Source organism: Tuber melanosporum (genome assembly GCF_000151645.1).
Source record: "Tuber melanosporum whole genome shotgun sequence assembly, scaffold_11, strain Mel28".
NCBI lineage: Eukaryota > Fungi > Ascomycota > Pezizomycetes > Pezizales > Tuberaceae > Tuber > Tuber melanosporum.
This window is the reverse complement of record NW_003298766.1, coordinates 497,786-522,289: the sequence shown is the minus strand read 5'-3', so window position 1 is coordinate 522,289 and position 24,504 is coordinate 497,786. Positions and strand designations below refer to the sequence as shown.

Below are 24,504 nucleotides of genomic sequence, written 5' to 3'. Positions count from 1 at the left end.
AATTATAAATCTTTGGAAACAGTATTGTAACTAGTGAGGCAATAATGCTTTGAAGCGATGACTTGTAAATTTGGGGCTCTGTCACAATTTTTCATAGTGGTGGGTCCTTTGATGGTGGATTTGAGTATCATACAGTCTCAACACGGAATGAACTCAACAATTTTGCCAAGCAAATGCCGGTAAGCACAACAATCATATGATAGAACAACTTTTTGAATTATGTATAATGAAAGCAATAGATTATTTTATAAGTATACCATCACGCAGATGGTATTCAATATCACCCTTACTCCATTCGTTGATATGCTCCTTAGCAGCGGACTCAAACAACCTTGCCCCGAGCCTTTTCATCAAGATTCTGTTTTCTACCGAGAGAACCCTAGACAACTGGTTCTCTATCCAAGAAATAATTCCGTTACGAGTGATGAGTGTGGTACCACCTCCCTCAATCCCAGCAGCGTTCCAGAGCAGTTCGATGATCTTTTCCTTCTCCTTCTCACTCGTGTAGGGAGAATTGTAGACGTTTAGGCAATTGCCGAACACATTCCGTTTCCGGTATAGATCGAGGTCCTAGGAAAGACGGGCAATCAGTCTCAGAAACTTGGAATGGATCTAGAATAATACAAACCTCTTCAGTCTTTAGACCTGCTTCCAGCACATTCAGGATCCAAAAAACTTCTTTGTGGTACTCCTCGCCAATATTCGAGAGCGATATCATGTGTGGGACATCGTGCAAATTCAACAATGGCTGTCGAAGTAGGAGTTCCATTACTTTTTCATAGAGGAAGTGGTTTGGGTTAGATAGGACTTGGACTAATTGGGCAAGGAAAACTCCAACAACTGTCGGGATATGCAAGGGTTGGGAAGCATCCAATTTTTCGTAGATTGTAAAGGAGGCTAAGATGGCGCAAAGGAGATGCAAGATTTGAGCTCTCTCCCGATATGCTGAAGCCTGGGAGTGTTAAAATAGGTGTACTAGAAGTGTCGAAAATCTCGGAGATATCTTACCTCTAACTTTGCAATAGCTGTTTTAATATAGCTGCGCGCTTGGCTGTTCGAACTCTTACGATAAGAGCAAAGACCCATAATAGCGAAACCTAGGGTATGTTTTTCAACGGCGGCCTGGGCATCAATAATAACATTGTCTGACATTAGGCAATATGTGAGAACAGGAAGCAAGAACTCGGGGTTGTACGTCCGGGAATCGATTTCCCTCTGTTCAGCACGAGCACTCATGAACGATTTAAGTGTTTTGAGATCTACATCGGACACGGTCGCCTTGCAAGGAGAGTATTGGAAGACACTCCTGGCAAGTTTCTTAGAATCCACGGCGACAAAAAGCCGACCCCGGACTCGTGAAATAAACGATTTTCCTCCTGCTCTCTCAAGAATTGACCAGTCCGCAATCCTGTTGGCGCAACTTTGGGCTAGATGCGCTTCGATACTCCATATAATGTTTAGTAAAGCGGTGTCTATAAGATCGTTGGTGCCGCGATATAATCCCAATACTCCGTCCAGTGTTGTTATAGTAGATTGAGATAATCTGGCAGCGGAAAAGAGGCGATAGATAACGAACGCCATATGGTGTGAGATCTCATCGGGGGTATCACCGCGGAACAAAAGAGGGTTCCCGCTGTGTCCGAGCACCATTTGAAGTAGCTTCCTAGCGTCAAGTGACTAATTGCGGTATTAGTATACAATATTAGGGCTGGAGAAAGAGCTGTGCGATATACCTTGGAGGCCAACTGTGAAACCACAACCGAAACGAAATAGACTATCTCTGGGGTGTCAATGAGTTTTTGAAGGCCAGACTCAAGAACAGCATTTAGAGCAGCTCGTGGCACCGATGCTGATAGGTCAATCCTTTCTTGTGCGAATAATTCTCCTAACCGTTTTGCAAACCTCAGGACTTTCTCTGACGGTAATTCATCTTCCGAAAATCTCCGAGTTAGGAAGTCAATAGCTACTAAAACCCAACTTCGAATATCTGCTGTTTCTCGAGAGTCCATTAAAGAGTCGATAAGGTCGACAGTCTCTACCGCGAGATTAATACCTCTGCTGTCTTGTATTACATTCTGGAGTGCTTTCTCTTTATCTAGGGATGGGAGCAATGGCGCCGCTCGTTGAAGAAGATCAATCTGCTCTAGGGACAGGAAATCCTTATGAAGGTCCACTTGGAATCGGGCAAAAATCTTATCAAGCTGGTTTCGGGCCCCAGCGCTTACCTTCACTGTCCATTCGAATTGAGCGGCACCTTTTCCAGGCATAGAAAATGACTCGAGTAGTGCCGTTAAGTAAGGTGAGATCTCCTTGGCCTTGGTGAAATCAGAAGTGGTGGTTAAAGATGAGAGAGCGAGCTCTCGCATAGCACCCACCTTCCTAATGAGCGCACACTCTAGATCTACCTTCGCTGCCGAATGTTCTTTTCCAGGATCTAGCGCAGACAGATTAAGGGGGATGGAGCCTATATCTATGTTCTGCTCTGGCAAGTCAAGCAGGGATTTCCCTAAGGCCCTATTAAACGGCTCGTGGTCAGGGAGGCGCCCCCGAAGTTGTACTAGAATGTCCTTCAGAAGTTGAGGCGGCAGGTGCTCGCCCGCTGTGGACAACCGCTCCAGGGCAAGTCTAAGGAGACTGAATTGCAGTTCGTCGAGCCCTTTCGCGTTGACGCTCTTCAATATCGCATTGGCGAGGTTGGGGAGATCCTCCAAGAGTAGAATTTGAAGAATTACAGGTTCGCAAATGACGGAAACCTATGAAAACAATTAGCCATGGTTTTGGGACTTGATGAAGGTGGTTATAGCTCACACGTTGCCTGCGATTATCAATGCTGTCACCGGCAAGGAGCTGATTGATATCCATCATAGATGCCTCGAACCTCGTGACAAAAGGTCTTAACACCGGCTCAAAGCCATCGAAGATAGAGCAAAGAAGCTGGGAGAATCCTAAAGTCAAGAATATTTAGCAAGCTTTCGACTCGTCCAGCAGACATAGAGGGCAATTGCCTGTTGAGAAAATGATGTATCGTGGGACTCTTCCTGGATCCACCGGCACATGGAGAAAAGACTCAATCCAAATGCTGTCATGGGCCAACATTGCTTTGGCACGACCACGAAGCCCATCGCCCCTTGGTATCCGCTCGAAGAGAGCCTTTAAAAGGCCTAGTAGTTTAGAGATAGCGGCGCAAGCATCGCCTTCGTTTATCGTGCTACCATCTAGTATACTACCCACCGCTCTACAAATCACCACAATATCAAGTAGTGAAACCTCAGCTCCTACATCCCGATAAAGGCGCAGCAAATTCTCAATAGCCTGTGTGTCTAATCTCCTCAAACTTCTGAACAGATCCCGGGAGCGCTTCTCTCCTGAAATTATTCCTCCGTATCTCTTTGGCGTTGGTTCGGGTGATTCTCTATTAACAAGTTGGAATCCCCCTCCCCCCTCCAGATCCTGTTTTAGCGATTTGAAAACACCTTTACTTGCTTTGTCATACCCGCAGAGTTCAACAAGGCGATTGCACAAAGCGGCAAGGGCATGCCCGTTTTCTCCTAAAATTGCACAAGACTCCATGAACCTTGCCAACCAAGTCGAAAAGCCTAGTTTCACTCCACGAGGGGCATCTGATTCTATGAAGAATTTGAACTGCTCAACTATTGTCATAACCAGAGGGCTCACAGCCGCGGTACCTTGCCCTTGCCTCTGAGGCCCCGATATATTCAGAACAAGCTCAGCGTAGTCGTCGATATATTTGAATGGAGTACGAATACACCTCAAGATAGACTCATCCAGGAACACCAGAGTTGCTTCAAAAGTGGCCGGCTGAGCGATAGCTGAGAGGCTCTCGAGAAGTGCCTCCAGAGGAGACACTGGTGTTTCAGCTTGTAATAAGAGACTTGGGGCTACAAATGAATGGAGCAAGGTCTTGATTTGCTGGGGAGGGAATCTTGAGCTTGAACCACAGCAAGCCCTGAGGATAGACACAAAAGGCGAAAGCGGCATCGTAGCTGTATCTCGGAGTGAGCAAGTAGGTCCGATAACGAGATTATATGAGGATATACCTGGCTTGTGCCACCACTTGATATCCGGGGCATCTCTCGCAACTCTCAACAGGTGACGCATCTCGAGAAATTTCAATCCCTTCTCGTCAGCAGCTTGGCTCTCAGACCCTCCCATATCTGCGAAAAGCGCCCCCAAAGCCAGCGCAATATCGAAATTGCCCGCGAATGCGACCTCTGATAATGTGTCACAGTAATCGGCGAGTAATCTGCTGGTGACTTCCTTTTGCAGCATGCCTTGCCCAGACGGCGACTTTACCAAACCCGAAACTGTCGGCATATCGGGTACTCGTTTGCAGAATTCCTCAACGAATTCAGACCGCATCCTTAGCCAATTTGTCGAAGGGTCCACCATAGAAGCAGAAGCCTCATCGAGGGCCGACAGAACCTTCCGGAGTTTTTGAAATGAGACTACCAAAAGACGAATAGTTAAAAATTTGATTAGATTGCAGCTACTCTCATGAGAAATGCATTTTGTCAACACCGCCTTTGTTAATGGCTTTGGTATTACGTTCTCGATAATCACATTTGTTGGGGGAGGTGTCGGGGATAGCTCAGCTAGCCCGAAGTGATCCGGTATGGGCAGTCCAATTGCTGCAGTGAGGAAACCGTAGTATCCTACCCATGTAGAAGTAAGCTTAGGATCGAAGCTGAAAGAAGAATTCGAGATAAAGTAACTAGCAACAAGCTCCGGGCACGTCTTGAATATAGCCAGTAATAGGTCTTGTTGAAGTGTGTCGGCATAGGGCCTGATGGCTGAGATAAACGACGATAGAGTGCGGTTGTGTACCTTTGGCGGCCCGGAACCCCAACGTTTTTCTTCACCCTCAACCAACCCCGGCGGATACCATCCAAAACTAGGGAAACAAATGCCGTTCCCAGGAGTGGTACAAACACTCATTAAAAACTCATGCACAATCTCCGCAATAGGTTTTTCTTCTTCTTTCCCGGCCTTTGAGATTGTAACCCTCTCTTGCCGACCATACAGCCCCGCTATATGACCCAACACCCACTCGTTGAAAACCGCCGTTTTAGTGGCCCTTGGGATTTCCTTGTCTTTTATAATATATTCAGACAATGCTCCCAATACTTCATTGATGGCTGCCGGAGAATCTGTCCTAAGATATTTGAACATGGGTGATACCCAAGCACGTAGGCCTAGTATTTGATTCTTGATATTGCTGCTGCCGTACTGGAAAAAAGATGTGATAAATCTTAGGAAGGTTGTCCTAATAGTAGGTCTCCGCGAATCGTCTGTCGTCTCAACCTTTCCGTACCGGACTTCCAGATTTCTCGTAATATCCTTTGCCGTGAAGTCGAAGGCTGAATACAAGATTCCACAAGCGCTCCCATAATCAAACCGATTAACTTCCGTAAGCATTCTCAGGCAGGGAGCAACAACATGTTCCCTATTAGAGACTAGTGTTCTGTAGATAATCTTTAGGTAGCTTTGCTGTAAAATAGCCTTGCATAGAACAAATCCGCTGGGTTTTAGATCTTCGTTCTGTGAACATATCCGTACTAACCAAGCCAGTGATGATACAACCGACGATAGTACTGAAAGAGAGTTTTTCTGATTTTAGACTTAGCTCAAACACCAGAGGTCGGAGGCAAAAATGAACCTACCTGTGAGGCATAACTCCAAACTTGCAAAATATCTCCAAATGCATTTACTTGACCTTCTCCGGCATCACCATCTGTAGCCCGCTTGCTCTGGATTTCTAACCATTCCTTTAGAAGTTTTAAATTGAAATCTGCGACCTGGTCGGGAACCTCTTCCCCCTTCGAGCACCGATTCAAAAAAGCCTTAAAACATTGAATACCTGAATCGTATTAGAGAGCTTCGCAATCAATAAATTTTGCAAGAACTGGAGGCTCTGTGCTCACCGTTATTTAGTTCCACTGGTTTAGAGAAGTCGCCGAACAAACTCTGTAATTGCCGCAGGGTCTGGATGTCTTCCGGGTTTAGCTTTGGACCAGCACCACTTCCAGTAACCTTATTCGGTCTCCGACGCTTGCTAACACCATCCGACTTTCTAGTGTTGTTGGTCTCGGATGACCGCTTCATGGTCGCAATTGGTGTTGATGGGTACGGGACGAAGTTTGTTTCCAAACGGCGATTTTCTTGAAAAGTCATAAAGTAGCTGCCAAGCCTGTAGGCACGCCCCTGCAGCAGAGCCGCCATACCGGTACCAGGACTCGATTACTCGTATCGTACCGGTACTAAAACCTAATTTCATTCTTCCTAGTCTGGGCGCCGCCCATTTCACCCAACTAAAGGTACTAACTTATAGACTACCTTACCAGTGTCTCGCACAATGCTTGGGAATGTTCAGGACATTATTTACAACCTCTGTTACGACAACTACGGTATGAAATAAGTTACAACGAACTAGTCCTGAGATATTGCCATCAGCCAATTAATGTATTTAGGTATCTACGGTGGAGTTGGGTGGAGTTGACAGACTGGTTTTCTCCATGATACCGGGTATTGAGATAAAATTCGTTCAATCCGTATAATATTGTAACGACATCCAGTCATTGTCATTGTTTCAAAACTAATGAGCAGAAAATGAAGAAAAAAACCTTTTGCGAAGACACCACCCGCAAGAGAACTATTGCTCTATTTCCCCATCCTCCGCCCCACTAACATCGATCAAATCTCCTCCGTCCTCCCCTTCAAGTCTCAAATAATGATCCCACTCTGGAAACAACTCCTCGTCCTCGCCTGGGACTCCAATAGCCTCGGAGAGCTTTCCCTTTTTGCTTTCCTTGAGATTGTCTTTCCATTTGCACACCACTTCCGTTGTTAATGAAGGTTTATAGGTTTTAGTAAAGAGAGCTGCTTCCGGAATTCTGGATGTTTTTACCAATAGTTCGGTACATTCCTTGATATCTCCTGTTTGCCATAAAGCAGCGAAAGCGATATTGTTGGCCCCAGTAATGATAGCAGAACCTGCGAGTTCCCTCAGACCCTCTTGATTGCCGGTCGCAGTGCGCAAGAGAAGTAGTGAGCCAATGTCTTTAGCATTCCTGAAACACTCCTCCGCAAGGACCAAATCCCACGCTAGTAGGGCGGCATCACCCACAGTCTTCCATTTATGTTCTGCATCGGCCTCTCTAGCGATTTCTAAGGCCGTATCGAGGTTTCCAAGCGATAGCGATAAGTCAAATCGATGCTCGGGATCTGTGGCAATCTCCAATGCCAAATCTTTGTGGCCCTGCCCCTCCAAGAACCTAGCAATCTTGCTCTTCTGGTCCTCTGGGATATCACCTAGAATCTCCGCAGCAGCTTCCATATCGCCACGCAGAACCACAGTTTGGTACTCTACTACTCTGAGTGACAAAGCATAGGAAAGAACGTTAACATCCTTATCAGCAAGGTAGATGCGACCATCGCGCGGAAGATATCCAAGGAGGTACATAGGGTGATCGAAGTGAGAGATAGTGTAGGTTTGATCACCAACGAGGTAGTTCAGGCGGTTTGTGGAGTTGGTGTAAATAAAGCAGTCACCGACCCACTCTCCGGTGCGAACCGTTTCATTGATATCCGTGATGACTTCGAAGGCGGCCTCAACGCCATCCTCCTCAACAGTCCCATTTTGCACGGCGGCAGCGTACTCGTCTCTGTCAAAACGAAGGACATAGAATGTATCCTCGCATGCGAGTATAACAAGCTCACCACTATCTGACCAGAACACACCCTGGGGGACAACATCGATCCTTCGGACAAGCCCACCAGTTTCCCAGTCAAAGAGTCCAACTGATCCCTGGCCTCTAACAGCCAATAGAACGCCACCAATCAACCCATCGGCGGGAAAGCCCACATCCAATCCTCCTGGTTTTTCTTTGAAGTTTTTGAATAGTTTTACACTCGTCTGGCTCTCGCGGATTGCATAATCATTGCTGTTTTCCCTGGAACCCCAAACGAAATCCAATGCCTGCCCGAAGGCTTTGTTTCTCCATGCAAGAGCAGTGTAAATAATATATTCTCCATCACCACAAACAGAAACGAAACGGCCATTGGGGGAATGCAGGAGTGATTGAGGGTAGATTTCGCAAGAGCCTAGATCTTTGGAGGGAAGTGATAGAGGTTCACCATCTTTGGCTGACACATCTAATATGGAAAGTCAGTATGTGGATAGGCGGAAACAATCATTGAAAGATCCCATACCACTTGGTTTAATAACGGCCGTCAGTACCTCACTATGCCTAGCCCACACTATCTTTCCACCCGCATCCATGCTGACTGCGGGCTCCTCTCTTCCCATCTTAACCACAACACACCCTTCATCGAATCCCATCGCGATAGCATTCTTTCCCTTCTGTGATGAAACACACCAGGCTCTTTCAAGACCATAGTTTAATGTTTGCTCGAGACGATAGGTGTTGGCATGCCAAATCTTAACAGTTCCATCCTCCGAACCCGAAACAATAACTGGTAGTTCAGGGTGAAAACAAGCAAAGGATACATTAGATGTGTGTCCTTCCAATGTGGCAATCAAAGATTTTGTGGTATAGTCCCAAATTTTGATTGTTCGGTCATCGGAGGTGGTCAAGATGTATGGTTTATCGGCTGCCGGATAGTAGTCGACATGGTTGACACCTTTCGTCTCATGGGCTTCCAATGTGAAATTAGCATTTCCACCGCCGCCCAAACTCCATATCTTAACAGTTCTATCCAAGCATGCACTTGCAAAGGTGTTGGTATCTTTTGGATTGATTGCCAAACTCATGACATAGTGCGCATGCCCTTCAAAAGTTTGTACACACTTCCATCCTTTCTCCCAATCCCATAGCTTGATAGTCATATCATCACTAGCAGTGAGCACAAATGGCTGAGTAGGATGTACGACGATGGAACGGATGTAATCCGGATGAGCCTCGAATGCAGCAATCTTCTCCGAGGTATTGTAATTAAAGACTCGGAGGTGGAAATCATCAGAGCCCACCACAAACCAGTTCTTTCGGGCAATAAATCGGCCGGCCCTGACAGGAACATCCGTAACTTCAAACGTTTTTACCAAAGTCTGGGTCTCATGAGACCAGATATTGACATGACCTAGAAGGTACCAGACTATCAGTAGTGTTTACTAGAACACCAAGTTAGATCCTACCGCTGTATAAAGTGCTTAGAACCCAAGGCTCTATAGGATGGAAATCAATCCCCTTCACTCTGTCGGAGCGGGCAAAAAGTTGTCTCTTAATAGTCAGGTTCATCAGCCCTAATTCCTTAATACCACCTACTCTGCTGGTCTGCCATTCCCAATATAATATGGGGATGTTTTTTTATTTTATTTTATTTTTCTGTTTTGCTGGGACTTGATAAAATAACAAGGAGGAGCTTTACCTTCACGTCTAGCCGCATGCTGTTCTATAGCTGTTCCGTAATTCCTGATGCTGGGTTGTTGGGGAGGACTTTTCTTTCGCCTGCCGCCATCTTCTGATCCCCGAAGCTGTCGCAGAGGACAACTTTCCTAGGCTTGGTGTCTTGGCGTCCACATTTGATGCTCTCCCAGCAACTCCAACAGAAATTCCGTTTCTCTTCTCCCCACAACCCAACCCAACGGGGCTGCTCCCAATCCAGAAGATGGATTCCACTTTGCCTTCACCAAACCCTGCCCTCCTGGTACCTCCATCCATGCCGCTCTACGATTCAATACGAGGATCTATATTCGCTCCCTCGCCGACAGTCCTGATAACTACTATACTGGTTATCTTCCTCACACCTATCTTCCTTCACTTTATTGTGTTCCACTCTCGTTCTCCGATTAGCCTTCCAACATTCTTGTTAGTTGGGCCTGCAGCGAGCGGGAAAACCTCTCTTATGACATCGGTGAGCGCCTACTCCGCAACCATGATTTGTGAGCTGTTGCTAAACTTCCTAAAGTTTGAATCTGAGCCTGGTCAACCTCCCGTCGAAACACGCACAAGTCAAACACCACATTCCCTAGAATGCTTTGTTCCTGCCTCCATCGCTAGGACATCGGAGTACAGATCTGCCCATGACCCTTCTCTCAAAGCGCATAAAAGATTCCTTCTTCTCGACACACCTGGGCATGGCAAGCTGCGTCATATAGCTCTTACTCGGATTTCCTCCACAACAATTCGTGGAGTTATTTTCGTCCTCGATTCCTCTCTCACCGATGTTCGGGTAGTAGCTGAATATCTCTATGATGTTCTATTGACTTTACAAAGTTCTGCCACTTCAACCACTACACAGTCCAAAAAATTACTAGTCGCTTGTAACAAAAGCGATGCTTTTACAGCACTACCTCCATCTAAAATCCAGAAACTTCTGGAAGATGAAATCACAAAAATGAGAGTTTCAAGGTCCAAAGGAATCCTGGACGTTGAGGATGACGGTGAGGGCAATGATGAGAAGGAGTGGTTGGGGGAAGGCGGTGAAGGTCCATTTACTTTTCAGAGCATGGAAGAAGTTGGTGTGGAGATTGAGTTCAAAGGAGGTAGTGTGGAGAATGGAGAATGGAGAAACTGTCTGAGTCCTTGGATTGGCAGCTGTTTATAACCTTCCCTTCCAGGGTCATAAAAGGAGTTGATGGCTTGGGCTTTTAGCAGTTTAAATTATTATTATTTTACACTGGAATTAACATAATTATTGTAGCGCCAGTTTTTATATTTTTACTATCGGGTCGAATTGCGCTTTCAATACCCAGCCTTTTCTAACACATACTTCAGAGACCTAGCTAGGTATTTGCTAAGGGTTCCAGAAACAAAAAATCTGTCTTCCTATCTCTAGTTTACTACTATGGGTACGGCAGAATTTAGCATTTAGAGGGATAAGGCCATAACCGGTCACCGGTATAACGAGTAGTGAGTGACTATACGTGATTAACTGCTGCAGGCCTCTATTGCTTCATAGGCACTATGGCTTATACCTCGAAACACTGGCGTACAAAGTAATAACCTATCATATTACAAATATAAACATTAAGTGCTTGCTCGAGTATATAGAATGAATCATGCTCGTGGTATCGTATGGGGAGCGTTAAAGTTACTGCTAGCTTCTGGCCATGATATCATCCTCCCCATTCACTGTCAAGCAGCGAAGTTCATAGCCTTTAAACTTACAAGTAATTTTAGATCTTTGTAGCTTCCAAGGGGTCTATTAAAGAACTTACGAACATTTTCTTCTCCAGTACCAGTACAGAACCCGCACGAGATACTCGTACAATACAACGCCCAGGCAGCAAAATATCGCCAAATCAAGGGGGGTGGTAGGGATTCACAAGTTATTATACTATCTTAGGCACAAATAGACCGAACCTCTAATACCGGTAGCTGACCCTCCAAGATTATTGGGTCAAAGATTGCGGAACAGTTGAGACCTCCAATTTCATAGCTTGTCTAATATTTATGAGGGTCAGCTAAAATAAAAATACACAAGTAGACATTTTCAAAAGGGAAACATCAACGACAATGGCCTCAAACACCGTGCACCTTGGATAACCACCATACATATTGAGTACTGCTAGCAGATATAAGGCACAGGTTTTCGTGGAGCAATAGGCAGAAAGAAGAAATATCGACCTAGGTATGGGCACTGCCAATTATTCCAAAAGTACTGTCTTAAATAATCGGAAATCTTGGGACACCTTCGGCCTACTCGTAGGAAATGCCAATTTCCGGGTATTTTTGGAATTGTCAAGTACTGGTGCATTATTAGTACCGTTTTATTCTCTCCCCTAGCAGGGAGCTACTGTATGCCTCGAATTTAGTGCATATTGTAACTTGTACCGTACATCATCTGGGCGATTTGATCTCAACATGCACTTTCAGAAACAATACATCCGTAGATTACACAGTTTTGATCTCTATTGGCAGTCTTGAAAGAAAAAATTTACCACTGTTGATTAATCTTCAATCACGGTGCGAAAATCATGGAAATCACGAAAACAATTGGCTAATCTCCGGCGCCGTCGGAGGCTACAGGAGAGTTGATATTGTGCGTGAAAGGCTTTGAAGCTAGGGGAATCAGGGCAGTGTGACCGGATACGGGTGGCTTCAGGCATTGTTTTTTTTTTGGGGGGACCTTAAAATGATCTTGCAAAGAAGCAGTACTATTACAATACTTCTATTATGGTCCATGAAAAGATAATTTTGTTATTATCAGATTCTTATCATTTTCGAAAATACTCGATAAGCTGTGGCATTGGAGGCCTCGACCGATTTGTAAAGCACTCGGGTACGGTAAGTTGCTGGCACCGGTACAAGGGTACTCGTAATGTCGAAGCGTTTTTAAAAAGAACTGTTATTTCATCCCGCCCAGATCTGGGCGGGAAGGCCAATTTTTGGTGGTATGCAATAGCAGTCTTTCTAAAAACGCTTCGACATTAGAGTACGATCTTGGCGACAAAATTTGTCGGCACCTTGGCGGCTAATCCCATCTTCACATCTATGAATATACAATGTCTACCACAACCCCCTCAAAGACCACCCCACAAGGCGAGTGGACGACACCTGTCCGTGTAAGAGTACTCAAGTGGCTTTCACTTGGCTACAATAAAAGTGAAATATCTCGTGAAACTGGGGTACCTCGGCAAACAATTCAGAAGTGGGCACAAAACCTGTTAGGAATACTGGAATCCGATACCTAAGAACCACCCTAAGTAGGGTAACCCCTCTCAGAATCAGAATCCATAGTCTCCAACACCCTCCTCCAGCCCCCTTACAGGGCCTACATATCACCATATATATTGATCTCAGTTGTGTCCTGTAACTATAAAGTCACAGAATTAAAGGAGTAAGAATAACACCGTATTCATCACCACTGTCCATCTGACTAGATCTTTTTCACAGGATATATGTAAGGGGACCTTCGGCTAGGTCTGGGAAATGTAACGGAGTAAATCTGTCAACTACTCAGGAAGTTACTAGGCTTCAAAGATGTGACATCTTTGGCATGGGCTATAAGTAACAGGAAGTTTTCGTGTAAAGATATGGTATTGAATAATAAGGGATCTCAATAAGAAACCAATACATTCGCATCCACCCTACGATAACTACAAGAATTCAGAACTCCGAGGAACACTACAGCAGGAACCAATAGACTTCATGAAGTATTACAACTAGGTTTTGGAATACGTTGTAACCATGGAAATAAACACCAATACTAAAACAATGATTGAAAGCGTACTACCTAGAGCAATCAAGGGTTGTCGACCATGGGATTATCTGTTAGTCTAGTGGAATAGCTCCCTACGAATTAGTAGGAAGTTTTCTGGAAGATATCTATTGGTTGGGTAGGAAGTTATGAAGGTTTGAAGTCAGACGGCCTAGAAAGATTGTAATGACGACAACCTTTGCAGATACAACCCGCAGATGAAACTGATCATTTTATCAATGATGCAGACAATTGGTGTTTAACTTGAGAACTAAGGCCATAAGTCTAATGACTCTGATAATTGGATAATTACTATTGGGAACAGCATGGTTCCTAGATAGTTATATCGTAATTATCGAAGAGAGTGTAGTGATTTTCAAGGTCTTCAGGTGTTATCACCTTTGAAGAATACCTGACATTGCAAATTACAATAAGAGAGGTACATAGTTGTATAATAAATGGATGCAGTCTACAAACACTCAGACGCAGAATATAAATATTGTAGTGTCTCTCAAGCTTTTAGATATCATCAAGTAATGGAGAAGAGATGTTAACAATGAAATATAGTTTTTACAATTCTATCTTACTTTACCTATTTTACTTCGCTCTTAGTAGTCATAAATAAAATAAGTGAATTTGAGTCTTCTTAGACAATCTCCATCTATAGAAATTAATGTTGGTTGGACTAGACAACTCTGAAGTCTATCAGGTTGTCTCTGCCTAACAAAACCGTACTCTTGACATACTAGCAAACAGTACTCTGGCCGCTGATACCTACTTACACAAAGCGATGTTTAATATCTCATTTATGTTTTGCAACACAACTGGGAGAGAAGAAGGCTGTATTGGAGGAAGTTAGCTCAAGAGGTGGGATTTGGAGTTTTGGGAAGAACTGTTCAGTGAGTATTAGAGGCTGAAGGATATACACGCTACAAAGCCTGTAAAAAGCCTTTCATCTGCTGGGATGAACAAAGGGTACATCTGACCTACGTGATCGACCACATCTAGTGGCCAAAGTAGTATTAGCGGTCCTATATTTAAAGTGACAAGGTTACTTTTAATACGTCCCGTAGAGGATCAGTATGGGTAACACAGCGATCAGATGAGCACTACCACAAGGACTGTATTCAACAAACTTTCAATAGTGGTGGTGCATCGGTCCCAGTCTGGGGTACCATTAGCCACAACTGGAAATCTCTTCTTGTCTTCCTAGAACCTATGGAAAAGCACGGAATTACGACTATTAACTATCAACAATAAGTACTCAATCCTATCATATCGCCAGCCTTTTATGGCTACCTGGTTGGGTATTCACTGTCTTCTAATAGCCTGTTTGTGGAAGACCAAGTGCCATAGCATGGTACCTAGAAGGCCATTGTCACGAACATGGCTTGGCACGGAAAAGGTTTTCACATGACACATGGTTATGAGTCACCGGTATGTTATTGTTTTACTCATATGACTCATTCGGGTTATATGGTTTGTTATCTGTGGGATTTGTGATGCTTTCGCACATGGCTCAAATATGAGCCATGGGAAGTGTGCCTGACGAGGATGCCTTGCGAGTGTGCCTTGTGGGTAAACCTTGTGCATATGATTTATGTTTCGCACATGACCTTGTTATGAGGTCATGGGTTTCGCGCATATGACTCGTTTATTGTGTTATGATTGGTTTATGAGTTTTTACACATGACCTTGCTATGAGGTCATGGGTTTTGAGCATGTGATCACTTTGGTCACATGACTAGTTTGTTATAATTTGGTTTCGCACATGTGACCACTTTAGATCACATGACTATTGGCGAGAAGAATACTATATAAGGAGGCCGATGTGGCTGAGGAAGATAGGTTCTTTATGCTTTGTTCTAAGTACTTTTCCTACTTATTACTTTAACGAATATAAAACATCTTTACGATCTTTATCTTTGTTGCACCGTTATTGTTACGCCAAGAAAGGTCCTTCATGAAGACAACTTAGAGAAAGCTTACGATAGGCATTCCTGATAGAAGACAAAGGTCTTGTACTATCGGTAACATAGGCAGAAGCCTAGAGCTATTGTAAGACAAAGAAAGAAGAAGACAGAAAGAGAAGTATCGTTTCCCGTCGCCAAGAACTAACTAACCAGAGAGGGATCGTTACATTACAAAGCGTCACCTATGTGCGACGCCAAACGATACAAGACGGCATCCTTCAATCTAGACAGGGAAGGAGATATCGACATCGATGATCAAAACCTTTACCTGGGAGGATTCAGCGACACCTTAGATCACGTCTCAGCAGAACTCTCGAGAGCAGCAAGCTCAATGACCCCAGAGAAAGGATTACCAATTGATAGCTCTCCTGCAGGAACTCCACGACCCAAGAGAATGTCGGGATCCGCAGTACCTGGGCCATCAGCCCCAGCCGCTCTGGCACCAGGAACCAGCATACTTGGAATGACTGAAAATCAGTTTCAGGCATCTCTCGCAGCCACATGAAATACAGGGCAAGGAAATGTCCAAAGACTGTAAGCAAAGGAGCCCGACACATACGGAGGAGCTGAAGACAAGCTACGAATATTCTTAGCGCAATGTGAAGGATATTTTGCTGTCAAGGGATATGGAGATCACCATGATGAGATCAAGATTCCATATGTGGAATCTCTACTCAGGGGACTTGCGGGACAATGGATCATGCCTTTCCAAGATGGAAGGAAGTAGAGGGAATTGGTCACATACGAAAAGTTCAAGGCGACACTCTTTGAACAATTCGGAGACCCCAATGCCAAGGAAACAGTAAGACGAAAGCTAGAAAAACTCCAACAAGGAAAACAAACGTTCTCGGCATACTGGAATGAATGCCGACTATTGGAATACGAAGCCGAGTTTGATGATGCTACTCTCTACATCATCCTCCTGAGAAACTGCAGCGAGAGTGTAACCGGTACGGGTACTTGGTTATTGGTTTTGTTTTAAGTATCGCTTTGATACTTGGTTTGTTTTAAGTATCGTTTGATACTTGGTTTTGTTTTAAGTATCGCTTTGATACTTGGTTTGTTTTAAGTATCGTTTGATACTTGGTTTTGTTTTAAGTATCGCTTTGATACTTGGTTTGTTTTAAGTATCGCTTTGATACTTGGTTTGTTTTAAGTATCGTTTGATACTTGGTTTTGTTTTATGTTTTGTTTTAAGTATCGCTTTGATACTTAAAGAGTTTTACCAAAGAGTATCAATTGATACCCTTGATTAGTTTCGTTCATGCTAGACATGAACAGATTTGTGTATTTAAAGACCGCCTGTTTCTACGATGGAAAAGGCAGACTTCGACAGACAGTATTTCAATATACTTGGTTGAACGGTTACTTCTTTGTCTCTTAGTACGCCCTCGAAGCCTCCTTTAGTTCTCAGCTCTCACCTCCTCTCTGGAAGAGCAGGCCACCTGCCAACTATCGTATCTATTATCGATAACGTGATTAGCACCTTGCGAACACATTACATTTTTTTAACCTCAGAAGTAGTTAAGAACCTGTCCTCAGATTTAGGCCTGATCAACCTATCGATATCCACCTCAGAACGCTAGCGGAGAGAAGCGGCAGAATCACAGCACATTCGCTTCATCTCAAACCCAAGATAGAGTCTTTGACGACCAGGAGTGGGAAGCAAATCCCACGGCAAGACCTTACAAGAAAGAAACAACCCCGGAGCTCTGCCAAAGAGCTGGGCGATCCTGCAAACACGGAAGACACACAACCCCCAGGAGAATTCCCTTCTACTCCAGCAAAGAAGCCTTCCTTTGAACCTCCAAACGACCCAGAATCTAGTAGCGAATCAGATATGGCTAGCACTGGAGGAGGGCCTTCTGGAGGAGGGAAATCTCGGGCAAGGCCTGAAGAAGAGGAGGTACCCGCAGCATTTGAACCCCCTAAGTTTAAACTTCACCTCCCAGCGAAGTTCACAGGCGAAGGGAAAGACCTCAAACCTGAAGCCTTTGAACGATGGGCCACAGAACTCTCACACTTCCTACTCTTACAAGGAAAAGATGTGGAAGATCCTACAACCGGACTTATCATTGGATCATTCTGTGAAGGAAAGGCAACCGACGCATACCACCAATGCTATAAGGACTTCGGCGGGAATGTAAGATTAAGAGGATCTACAGTTCTCGATTACCTGAAAGGACGATTCCAATCCTCTATAACTAACAACCTCCTATACAACAAATTCAACCAGCTCCAGCAAGTTAACGGAACGCATGTCAAGCGAATCACCGATGTGGCTACGGACTTGATAATGTATAAGGACCGAATGGAGAGAGGAAGCATCTCCAAATACATCCTGAAGCGACGATTCTACGACACTATGCACCCTACCCTCCGGCGAGAAGTAGAACCACTCGAGGAAGATGGCGATGATATTGCAGTAATTATTGCAAGAGCAGAACGAAAGGACGCCATTCTCCATGAGACCAAGGCCTACAAAACACAGACTTCCTCTAGTAGAAACAGCCAGCCAAGACACAAAGCCTCCAGCAACTCTGGAGATGACACCCCACGGGTTTTCAAGAAGAAAACAAAATTCTCCAAAGAATCGAGACGGGAAAAAGGAGAATGTTTTGAATGTGGAAAAACAGGACACATGGCAAAGAACTGCCCTTTGAAGAGAGGAAAAGGAAAGGCAATTAAGCAAGAGGCATCGGCCAACAATGTTGAAAGCGATAACGTCCAATCTAGTGAATATGAAGAAATCCATATCGGATATATCGATGTGGAATGCAACAGTGTTCGACCTCCGGCTACATTGAAGGCACACACCGCTCTGGAAGGAACAATCCTAATCAATGGTAAAAGGGCTCGAGTCCTATTCGACACTGGCGCAATCGGAAGAGATATGATCAGTAATGCCTTTGTCTCTGTCTATGGACTCCCCACTCGAGACCTTAACCAACCCATACCAGTCAATATGGCTGTAAAAGGATCACGATCCACAAGCCATAAAACCTGTAGTGCAACCATTCGACTTGGTTCTGCAGTCCTACCCCCCCAGGAAATGCTGATTGGAAACTTAGCCAAATACGATGCCCTAATAGGCATGCCATTCCTGAACCGCCACAAAGCTATAATCAGGTGTGGGGAATCAACCATCGATTTCCCAGATCAGAAGGTCAGAGTCTCATGCAAGCCAACAAGCGGAGAGTACCGAGCCGCAGTCTGTGAAGCAACTACCCAAAAACTATTGGATGAATACTCTGATGTTTTCCCTGATCAAATACCCGAAGAACTGCCACCTATGAGAGAGGTGAACCACCACATCCGCCTCCGAGACCCCTCCAATCTCAAGAACCAACCGACCTACTCTATTCCTGACGCATACAAAAGCCCACTTTGCGATTGGATCAACCAACAACAAAGAAGAGGAGTCATCTACAGGGCAGAAGCCCCAGGTGCCGCTCCTATGTTTGTCCAACCCAAAGCAGATGGCAAGAGGATCCGTCCCTTGGTTGATCTCAAACTACGGAATGAAAACACGGTTATGGACAGCTCCGCTATCCCAAACCAAACACAGATCCTAAATGCAGTTGGACGGGCTAGATTCCGAAGTAAGATTGACCTAAGCGATGCCTACTTCCAAACTAGGTTAGACCCAGAAAGCGAACACTACAACAGTTTCAAAACACCCTTCGGAAGTTTCATTAGCCGAGTTATGTTACAAGGTGATATGAATGCGCCCGCCACCTTTATGCGAATTATGGAAAACCTCCTAAGCGAATACCTCCACCATTTTGTTTGGGTCTACATTGATGATATTCTCATCTTCTCGAACACCGCAACAGAACACGCCTACCATATAGGTTTGGTTTGTACCAAACTTAGGGAAGCTAAATTCTACGCTAGCAGAAACAAATCAATCCTGTTTGCGGACAAACTCGATATTCTAGGACATGTTATAGATGATGAAGGAATACATGCAGCCCCAGGAAAAATAGCCTGTTTAACGGAATGGTCAACATCCCGGAATCAAAAGGAACTCATGCGATTCCTAGAACTAGTCAACTATATTTCCCAGTTCCTTCCACACCATGCCACTGTAACAGCGCCGCTCACGGACCTTACCGGTAATGCGGAATTTGTCTGGACCCACACTCATGACCAAGCCTTTACCAACATCAAGGAATTAATTAAAAACGCCAATGTTATCCAACCAATCGACTATAGTAAACCAGAACCGATATGGTTGATTACTGACGCATCAGATGTTGGAGTTGGAGCATGGGTTGGGCAAGGGGCCTCCCATGAAACGGCAAGGCCGGCGGCATTACACAGCAAGAAGTTCACTAACTCACAGATGAACTATGGAACAACAGACAAGGAAGCCCTTGCTGTGATTGATGCCCTCGCCGCTTTCAACCACATCCTGATGGGCAATACCTTCACCATTGTTACCTACCACTAACCTCTCACTAATCTTAAAACAGAAAGGATACCAGGAAGAAGAAGAACAAGATGGATAGGCGAAATCAGCAAATACGATGCAAAAATTATCTACACCCCTGGAAGAACGAACTATTTAGCTGATGCTCTTTCCCGCCTATATGAGGATCAAGACCTCGCAAGACCCAGTCCCCTTGTTTACGACCACACAAGACAAAGCGAGGACAGCCCTGACGATACCTCCTATGAACAAGAAACATCGATGGTTGCGGCCAGCTCTACTACTCCCTCCAATCCTTTCTCTTACACCATGTACTGTGCTGCCGGAACAGAACGAGGAAAGGACGTTGATGAAGAATGGAAAGACAATTACACGCTCCGCAGCACACCTCCTCTCGAACTTGAACAAAGTAGACTCCACTGGTCCCATTGCTATCACGACACGTGCCCTTTTCACCAGACTGAGATCAAGTTCGGCAACAGATACCAACGACCGTACTATATGCCTGCTGATGACTCCAAAAACACCAGTTTCGACACCGTTGAAGGAGCAGAAGAAGTGATCAATGAAGATGAATCAACCCAACCTCCTTATACTCTTAATCCTGTTCCAACACGATACCAAGGTCTTAAAGAACTCGAACAAGCAGCAGCCTACGTGGATGCAATATCCTATTTACACTCCCCACAGTCAGCCCCGCCATCCTCTCCTCCCATAATCGATTCACGACCACTTTATAGTGGACCCTTACGAGTATACAACAATGAAACCATTGTCTCGGTCATACCCCCTACTATTCCCGAGCATCGGCGTCAACTCTACGAAACCTTTGAGGAAGAGGAAGCCCCTATCGAACCAACAAGAGGATCCCTAATCGAGGATGAACGAGATGTTAGATCGACTACAGAAGAATTAACCTCCTCATTCCGAAGCCAAATAATAGCAGGATATCGCCATGACCCGATTTACTTCAAAGCCATGGATAGCTCCAGGCATGGAGACCTCGCCCCCTACAACATATCTAATGGAATGGTCTTTACCAGCACCCGTTATGGTGAACACTGCCTATACATACCAAAAGGTCATATGTTCAATGGAATGACTATTAGAGAATATGTCATATCCGAGATTCACAACAAAGGACACCATAGTGCCGACCGCAACCTTCAATATGCCTCAGAATATGTTTACTGGCCTGAAATGCGAAAGGACTTCCGCGATTTCGTCAAACAATGCGAACTCTGCCAGGCAAATAAGGAGCGAACACAACTACCTGAAGGGAAAGCACAGACCCTCCAACTACCATGTGAAATATTCGAATCGTATGCCATCGATTTCACAGGACCATTCAACAAATCTGCTGGATTTGACACCATCTTGGTAGCAGTGGATCGATTTTCTGGATATACCTGGCTCCTTCCAATGAAAGTTACCGATTCCTCCAAAGACACCTGGAATAACCTCCAACGATACCTGTTTACCCCCCATGGGTACCCCTTATCTATTGTCAGTGACGCTGATCCCCGTTTTACTGCCAGATTCTGGAAGCAAAAATTAACCTCCGTCGGAATAAACCACATTATGGCTGCCCCTGGACACCATGAGACTAATGGCCAGGCAGAACGAAAAATCCGCGAAGTTAAGACCGGAATTAGGAATATGATCAATGAACAACAAACCAACTGAGAACCAGCCCTAGTTGAACTAGCCGCATATATCAATGCCGGATTTTCGGATACCCTGGGAATGTCACCATATAAGGCAGTCTTTGGCCGCCAATACCCTCTCCTACCTACAACACTATTCAAGAACTCCTCAGTCCCTGCCTCCGATGACCATCTAAACCGCCACCAAGCAATTCGGAACGATGCCTTCCAAGCTGTTAAGGCTGCCCGATTCCGAAGCACCACTACTGCCCAGAAACGACGTCGCAAACATGTTCCCATCTCACCAGGAAACATGCTCATGGTACACGGTAACATGTTTATTACTAATGTCGGACGCAGCAAGAAACTACAACCCCGATGGCGAGGACCCTTCAAAGTCATATCCTTTGACGAGCATACAGAGAATTACACTGTCCAGATGGATGGACGCATGTACCGCCGCAATACTGCAGTCTTCCACGCCTCAGCTGTCAAACGATTTCATCCCAATGACGACTCCAAGTTTCCTGGAAGGACCCACTCTCGGCCTGCACCTATCATCATTGAGAAGAAGGATGTATGGGAAGTTGAAGAAATCAGAGATCACCGTCTTTGGCATGGAAATGATCAATTCCTAGTCAAATGGAAAGGATATCCGACGAGCGAAAACAGTTGGGAACCACTGGAAGGACTTGAGCACGCTATGGATATGGTAAACGGATGGTGGAAAGACAACATGCCAAACGAATCCCTCCCCCCAACAATCAATTATATCACCATGTGCTGGACACCTACAATGCCAGAAACTGAGCGATGGCACACAGAACTCGAAACTAGAGATGGATTTTGGGCACCACACTTTGAATCAGAGTTCGAAAGTAGCGATGAGGAGAATCAAGCTATGGAGCAGGCTCTCGACAACTTTATCTAGTCACCAATCACCATCCGAATACCATAACGATGTCAAACTATGTGGAGCTCAATGTGAGGCAGCGACAACAGGTTATTGGACTGTTGTTGAACCGCGATGCTATCCAACTTGAAGACTACTTCGAAATCCTCTGGATTGACTACTGTCCGGATTGTGACTCATGCTCTGGCCATCTGATGTACAGCACGAATCTGGTATTCGTGACTACTGTGATTTAGATTTCTTTGAGTCTAAGCGTTTCCTTAGAGTTTCCTCTTGTCCTTGGTGTGATACCTATGATGAAGAGTTTTTGGCGGAAACTGAAGCCATGAGTTTCTCGGAATCCGCCTTTGATGATTATTAGGTTTTGTTTGTTTAAAACAGTTGTTTTGTTTTGGGGAATGTAACCGGTACGGGTACTTGGTTATTGGTTTTGTTTTAAGTATCGCTTTGATACTTGGTTTGTTTTAAGTATCGTTTGATACTTGGTTTTGTTTTAAGTATCGCTTTGATACTTGGTTTGTTTTAAGTATTGCTTTGATACTTGGTTTGTTTTAAGTATCGTTTGATACTTGGTTTTGTTTTATGTTTTGTTTTAAGTATCGCCTTGATACTTAAAGAGTTTTACCAAAGTGTATCAATTGATACCTTTGATTAGTTTCGTTCATGCTAGACATGAACAGATTTGTGTATTTAAAAGACCGCCTGTTTCTACGATGGAAAAGGCAGACTTCGACAGACAGTATTTCAATATACTTGGTTGAACGGTTACTTCTTTGTCTCTTAGTACGCCCTCGAAGCCTCCTTTAGTTCTCAGCTCTCGCCTCCTCTCTGGAAGAGCAGGCCACCTGCCAACTATCGTATCTATTATCGATAACGTGATTAGCACCTTGCGAACACGTTACAGAGAGACTCAGAGAGGCATGGAGAATCTCCAACCTGCACTATACTACAGCCGAACGATTTGCAAGATGGGCAATCGATAAAGAAAGCAAATTAAACATGGTTCGAAGCAACTCGGAAAACACTATAGCTCACAGGGTGGTCCAATCATTCAGGAATGTGGATGGGACCTTCAAACTACAAGCAACTCAAGGAGAAAGTCGAGCATTGCCACCAGGCGAGCCAATGGAGTTAGACAAATCAAGAGCAAGACCTGCTCTGAACCTCTCTAAGGAAGAATACACCAGAAGAATGAACAGGAAACTCTGCCTGAGGTGCGGAAAAGCAGGACATTAGATACGAGAATGCAGAAGCCGACCCGACAACGGATACCAAGAAAACAGAGCTGCTGGAAATAATTGTTTCCAAAATCAAAAAAGGAGTAACATCCGCGAAATGATAGCAGAGGATTCACCGGCGGAAAACGATGAGGGTTCCCAGTAAACGGTAGTCTGCGAGACCCAAGATGTGGACCTAGAAAACCCATCAAGTTAGCGAACTACTACACGGCACTACACACGCAAAGAGGAGAGAAAGATGGAGATCATGTGATGATCAAAATGAAGATATACAATGAAGAAAACAAAGAAACAACAATATATGCAATGCTCGACTCTAGGGCCACCGAAGACTTCATCGACAAAGAAATATGCATCAAATATGGCCTCCACACCAAACAAGCGAAGAAAGCGAGACAAGTCTACTTAACGCATGGAAAGCCAAGTGCTATGGGTCCTATAACCCATACGACGACAGTACCTATGGACATTGACAGCCATAGGGAAATGGCAACCTTTCAAGTAGCAGATCTAAAAAACCATGAGATAGTCCTAGGGATGCCATGGTTACGAAAGCATAATCTGACGATCGATTGGAACGAGAACAAGATGACCTTTACAAGCGAACTATGTGCGACACGATGTCTCAACAGTTCGCCTGTGGTCTACTCAACACCGATACGAGAAGCGGAAGAAGAAACTTTGCATGCAAAGTTTGCCGAGATGCGGTAAGATAAGAGAGTCCGGATACAGAGGCTGGACCAAGAGGCAAGAGTGCCTACCAAGGATTCCAAAGGGGCAGCAGGACACGACCTATATGCCAACGAAGAAATCGAGATACCTGCCAACGGGCAGGTAACAATAGCGATGGGAATAGCCATTGGACTTCCAGAAGGCACCTATAGACGAAGAGCACACTACAGTGGTCTAGCGGTCAAACATTGGCTCATGACTATGGCAGGGGTGATCGACATCGACTATACAGGTGAAATCAAAGTGGTCCTGGCTAACCTAGCTCAAGAGGACTACCAAGTCCAGAAAGGTGATCGAATCGCAAAGTTGATAATCGAAAATATTAACAAAGAAGATCTGCATAAAGTAGATTAACTGGAAGAAACTACAAGAGGAAGCAAGGAATTTA

General features: G+C 44.7%; 4 protein-coding genes; 1 reads left to right on the top strand and 3 right to left on the bottom strand.

The window, feature by feature from the left end:
• Positions 1-240: 240 nt before the first annotated feature.
• GSTUM_00004289001 (uncharacterized protein) lies at positions 241-2,862 on the bottom strand (the record flags this gene model as incomplete). The annotated part of the gene is made up of 5 exons (XM_002835530.1): positions 241-570; positions 629-952; positions 1,009-1,677; positions 1,734-2,753; positions 2,809-2,862. The coding sequence occupies 5 exons, from the start codon at positions 2,860-2,862 to the stop codon at positions 241-243; spliced, it is 2,397 nt and encodes a 798-aa protein (XP_002835576.1).
• Positions 2,863-2,961: 99 nt separating this feature from the next.
• On the bottom strand, positions 2,962-3,999 carry GSTUM_00004288001 (uncharacterized protein; the record flags this gene model as incomplete). Its single annotated transcript, XM_002835529.1, has 1 exon — positions 2,962-3,999. One exon carries the CDS (start codon positions 3,997-3,999, stop codon positions 2,962-2,964), a length of 1,038 nt encoding a protein of 345 aa, XP_002835575.1.
• A 2,526-nt stretch (positions 4,000-6,525) lies between these two features.
• GSTUM_00004287001 (uncharacterized protein) lies at positions 6,526-9,481 on the bottom strand. XM_002835528.2 has 4 exons: positions 9,406-9,481; positions 9,173-9,257; positions 8,230-9,117; positions 6,526-8,172 (listed from the first exon to the last, which is right to left on the bottom strand). Exons 1-4 carry the CDS (start codon positions 9,421-9,423, stop codon positions 6,671-6,673), a joined length of 2,493 nt encoding a protein of 830 aa, XP_002835574.1. The 5' UTR covers positions 9,424-9,481; the 3' UTR covers positions 6,526-6,670.
• A 164-nt stretch (positions 9,482-9,645) lies between these two features.
• On the top strand, positions 9,646-10,691 carry GSTUM_00004286001 (uncharacterized protein; the record flags this gene model as incomplete). XM_002835527.2 has 2 exons in its annotated part: positions 9,646-9,891; positions 9,946-10,691. 2 exons carry the CDS (start codon positions 9,646-9,648, stop codon positions 10,582-10,584), a joined length of 885 nt encoding a protein of 294 aa, XP_002835573.1. The 3' UTR covers positions 10,585-10,691.
• Positions 10,692-24,504: the final 13,813 nt, after the last annotated feature.

Bases quoted from the DNA above. Each gene is read 5' to 3' on its own strand.
- GSTUM_00004287001 (XM_002835528.2), bottom strand. The intron at 9,118-9,172 runs GTAGGATCTAAC...GGTACCTTCTAG, and splicing joins TCTAAGCACTTTATACAGCG to GTCATGTCAATATCTGGTCT. The intron at 8,173-8,229 runs GTATGGGATCTT...TTTCCATATTAG, and splicing joins GGCCGTTATTAAACCAAGTG to ATGTGTCAGCCAAAGATGGT.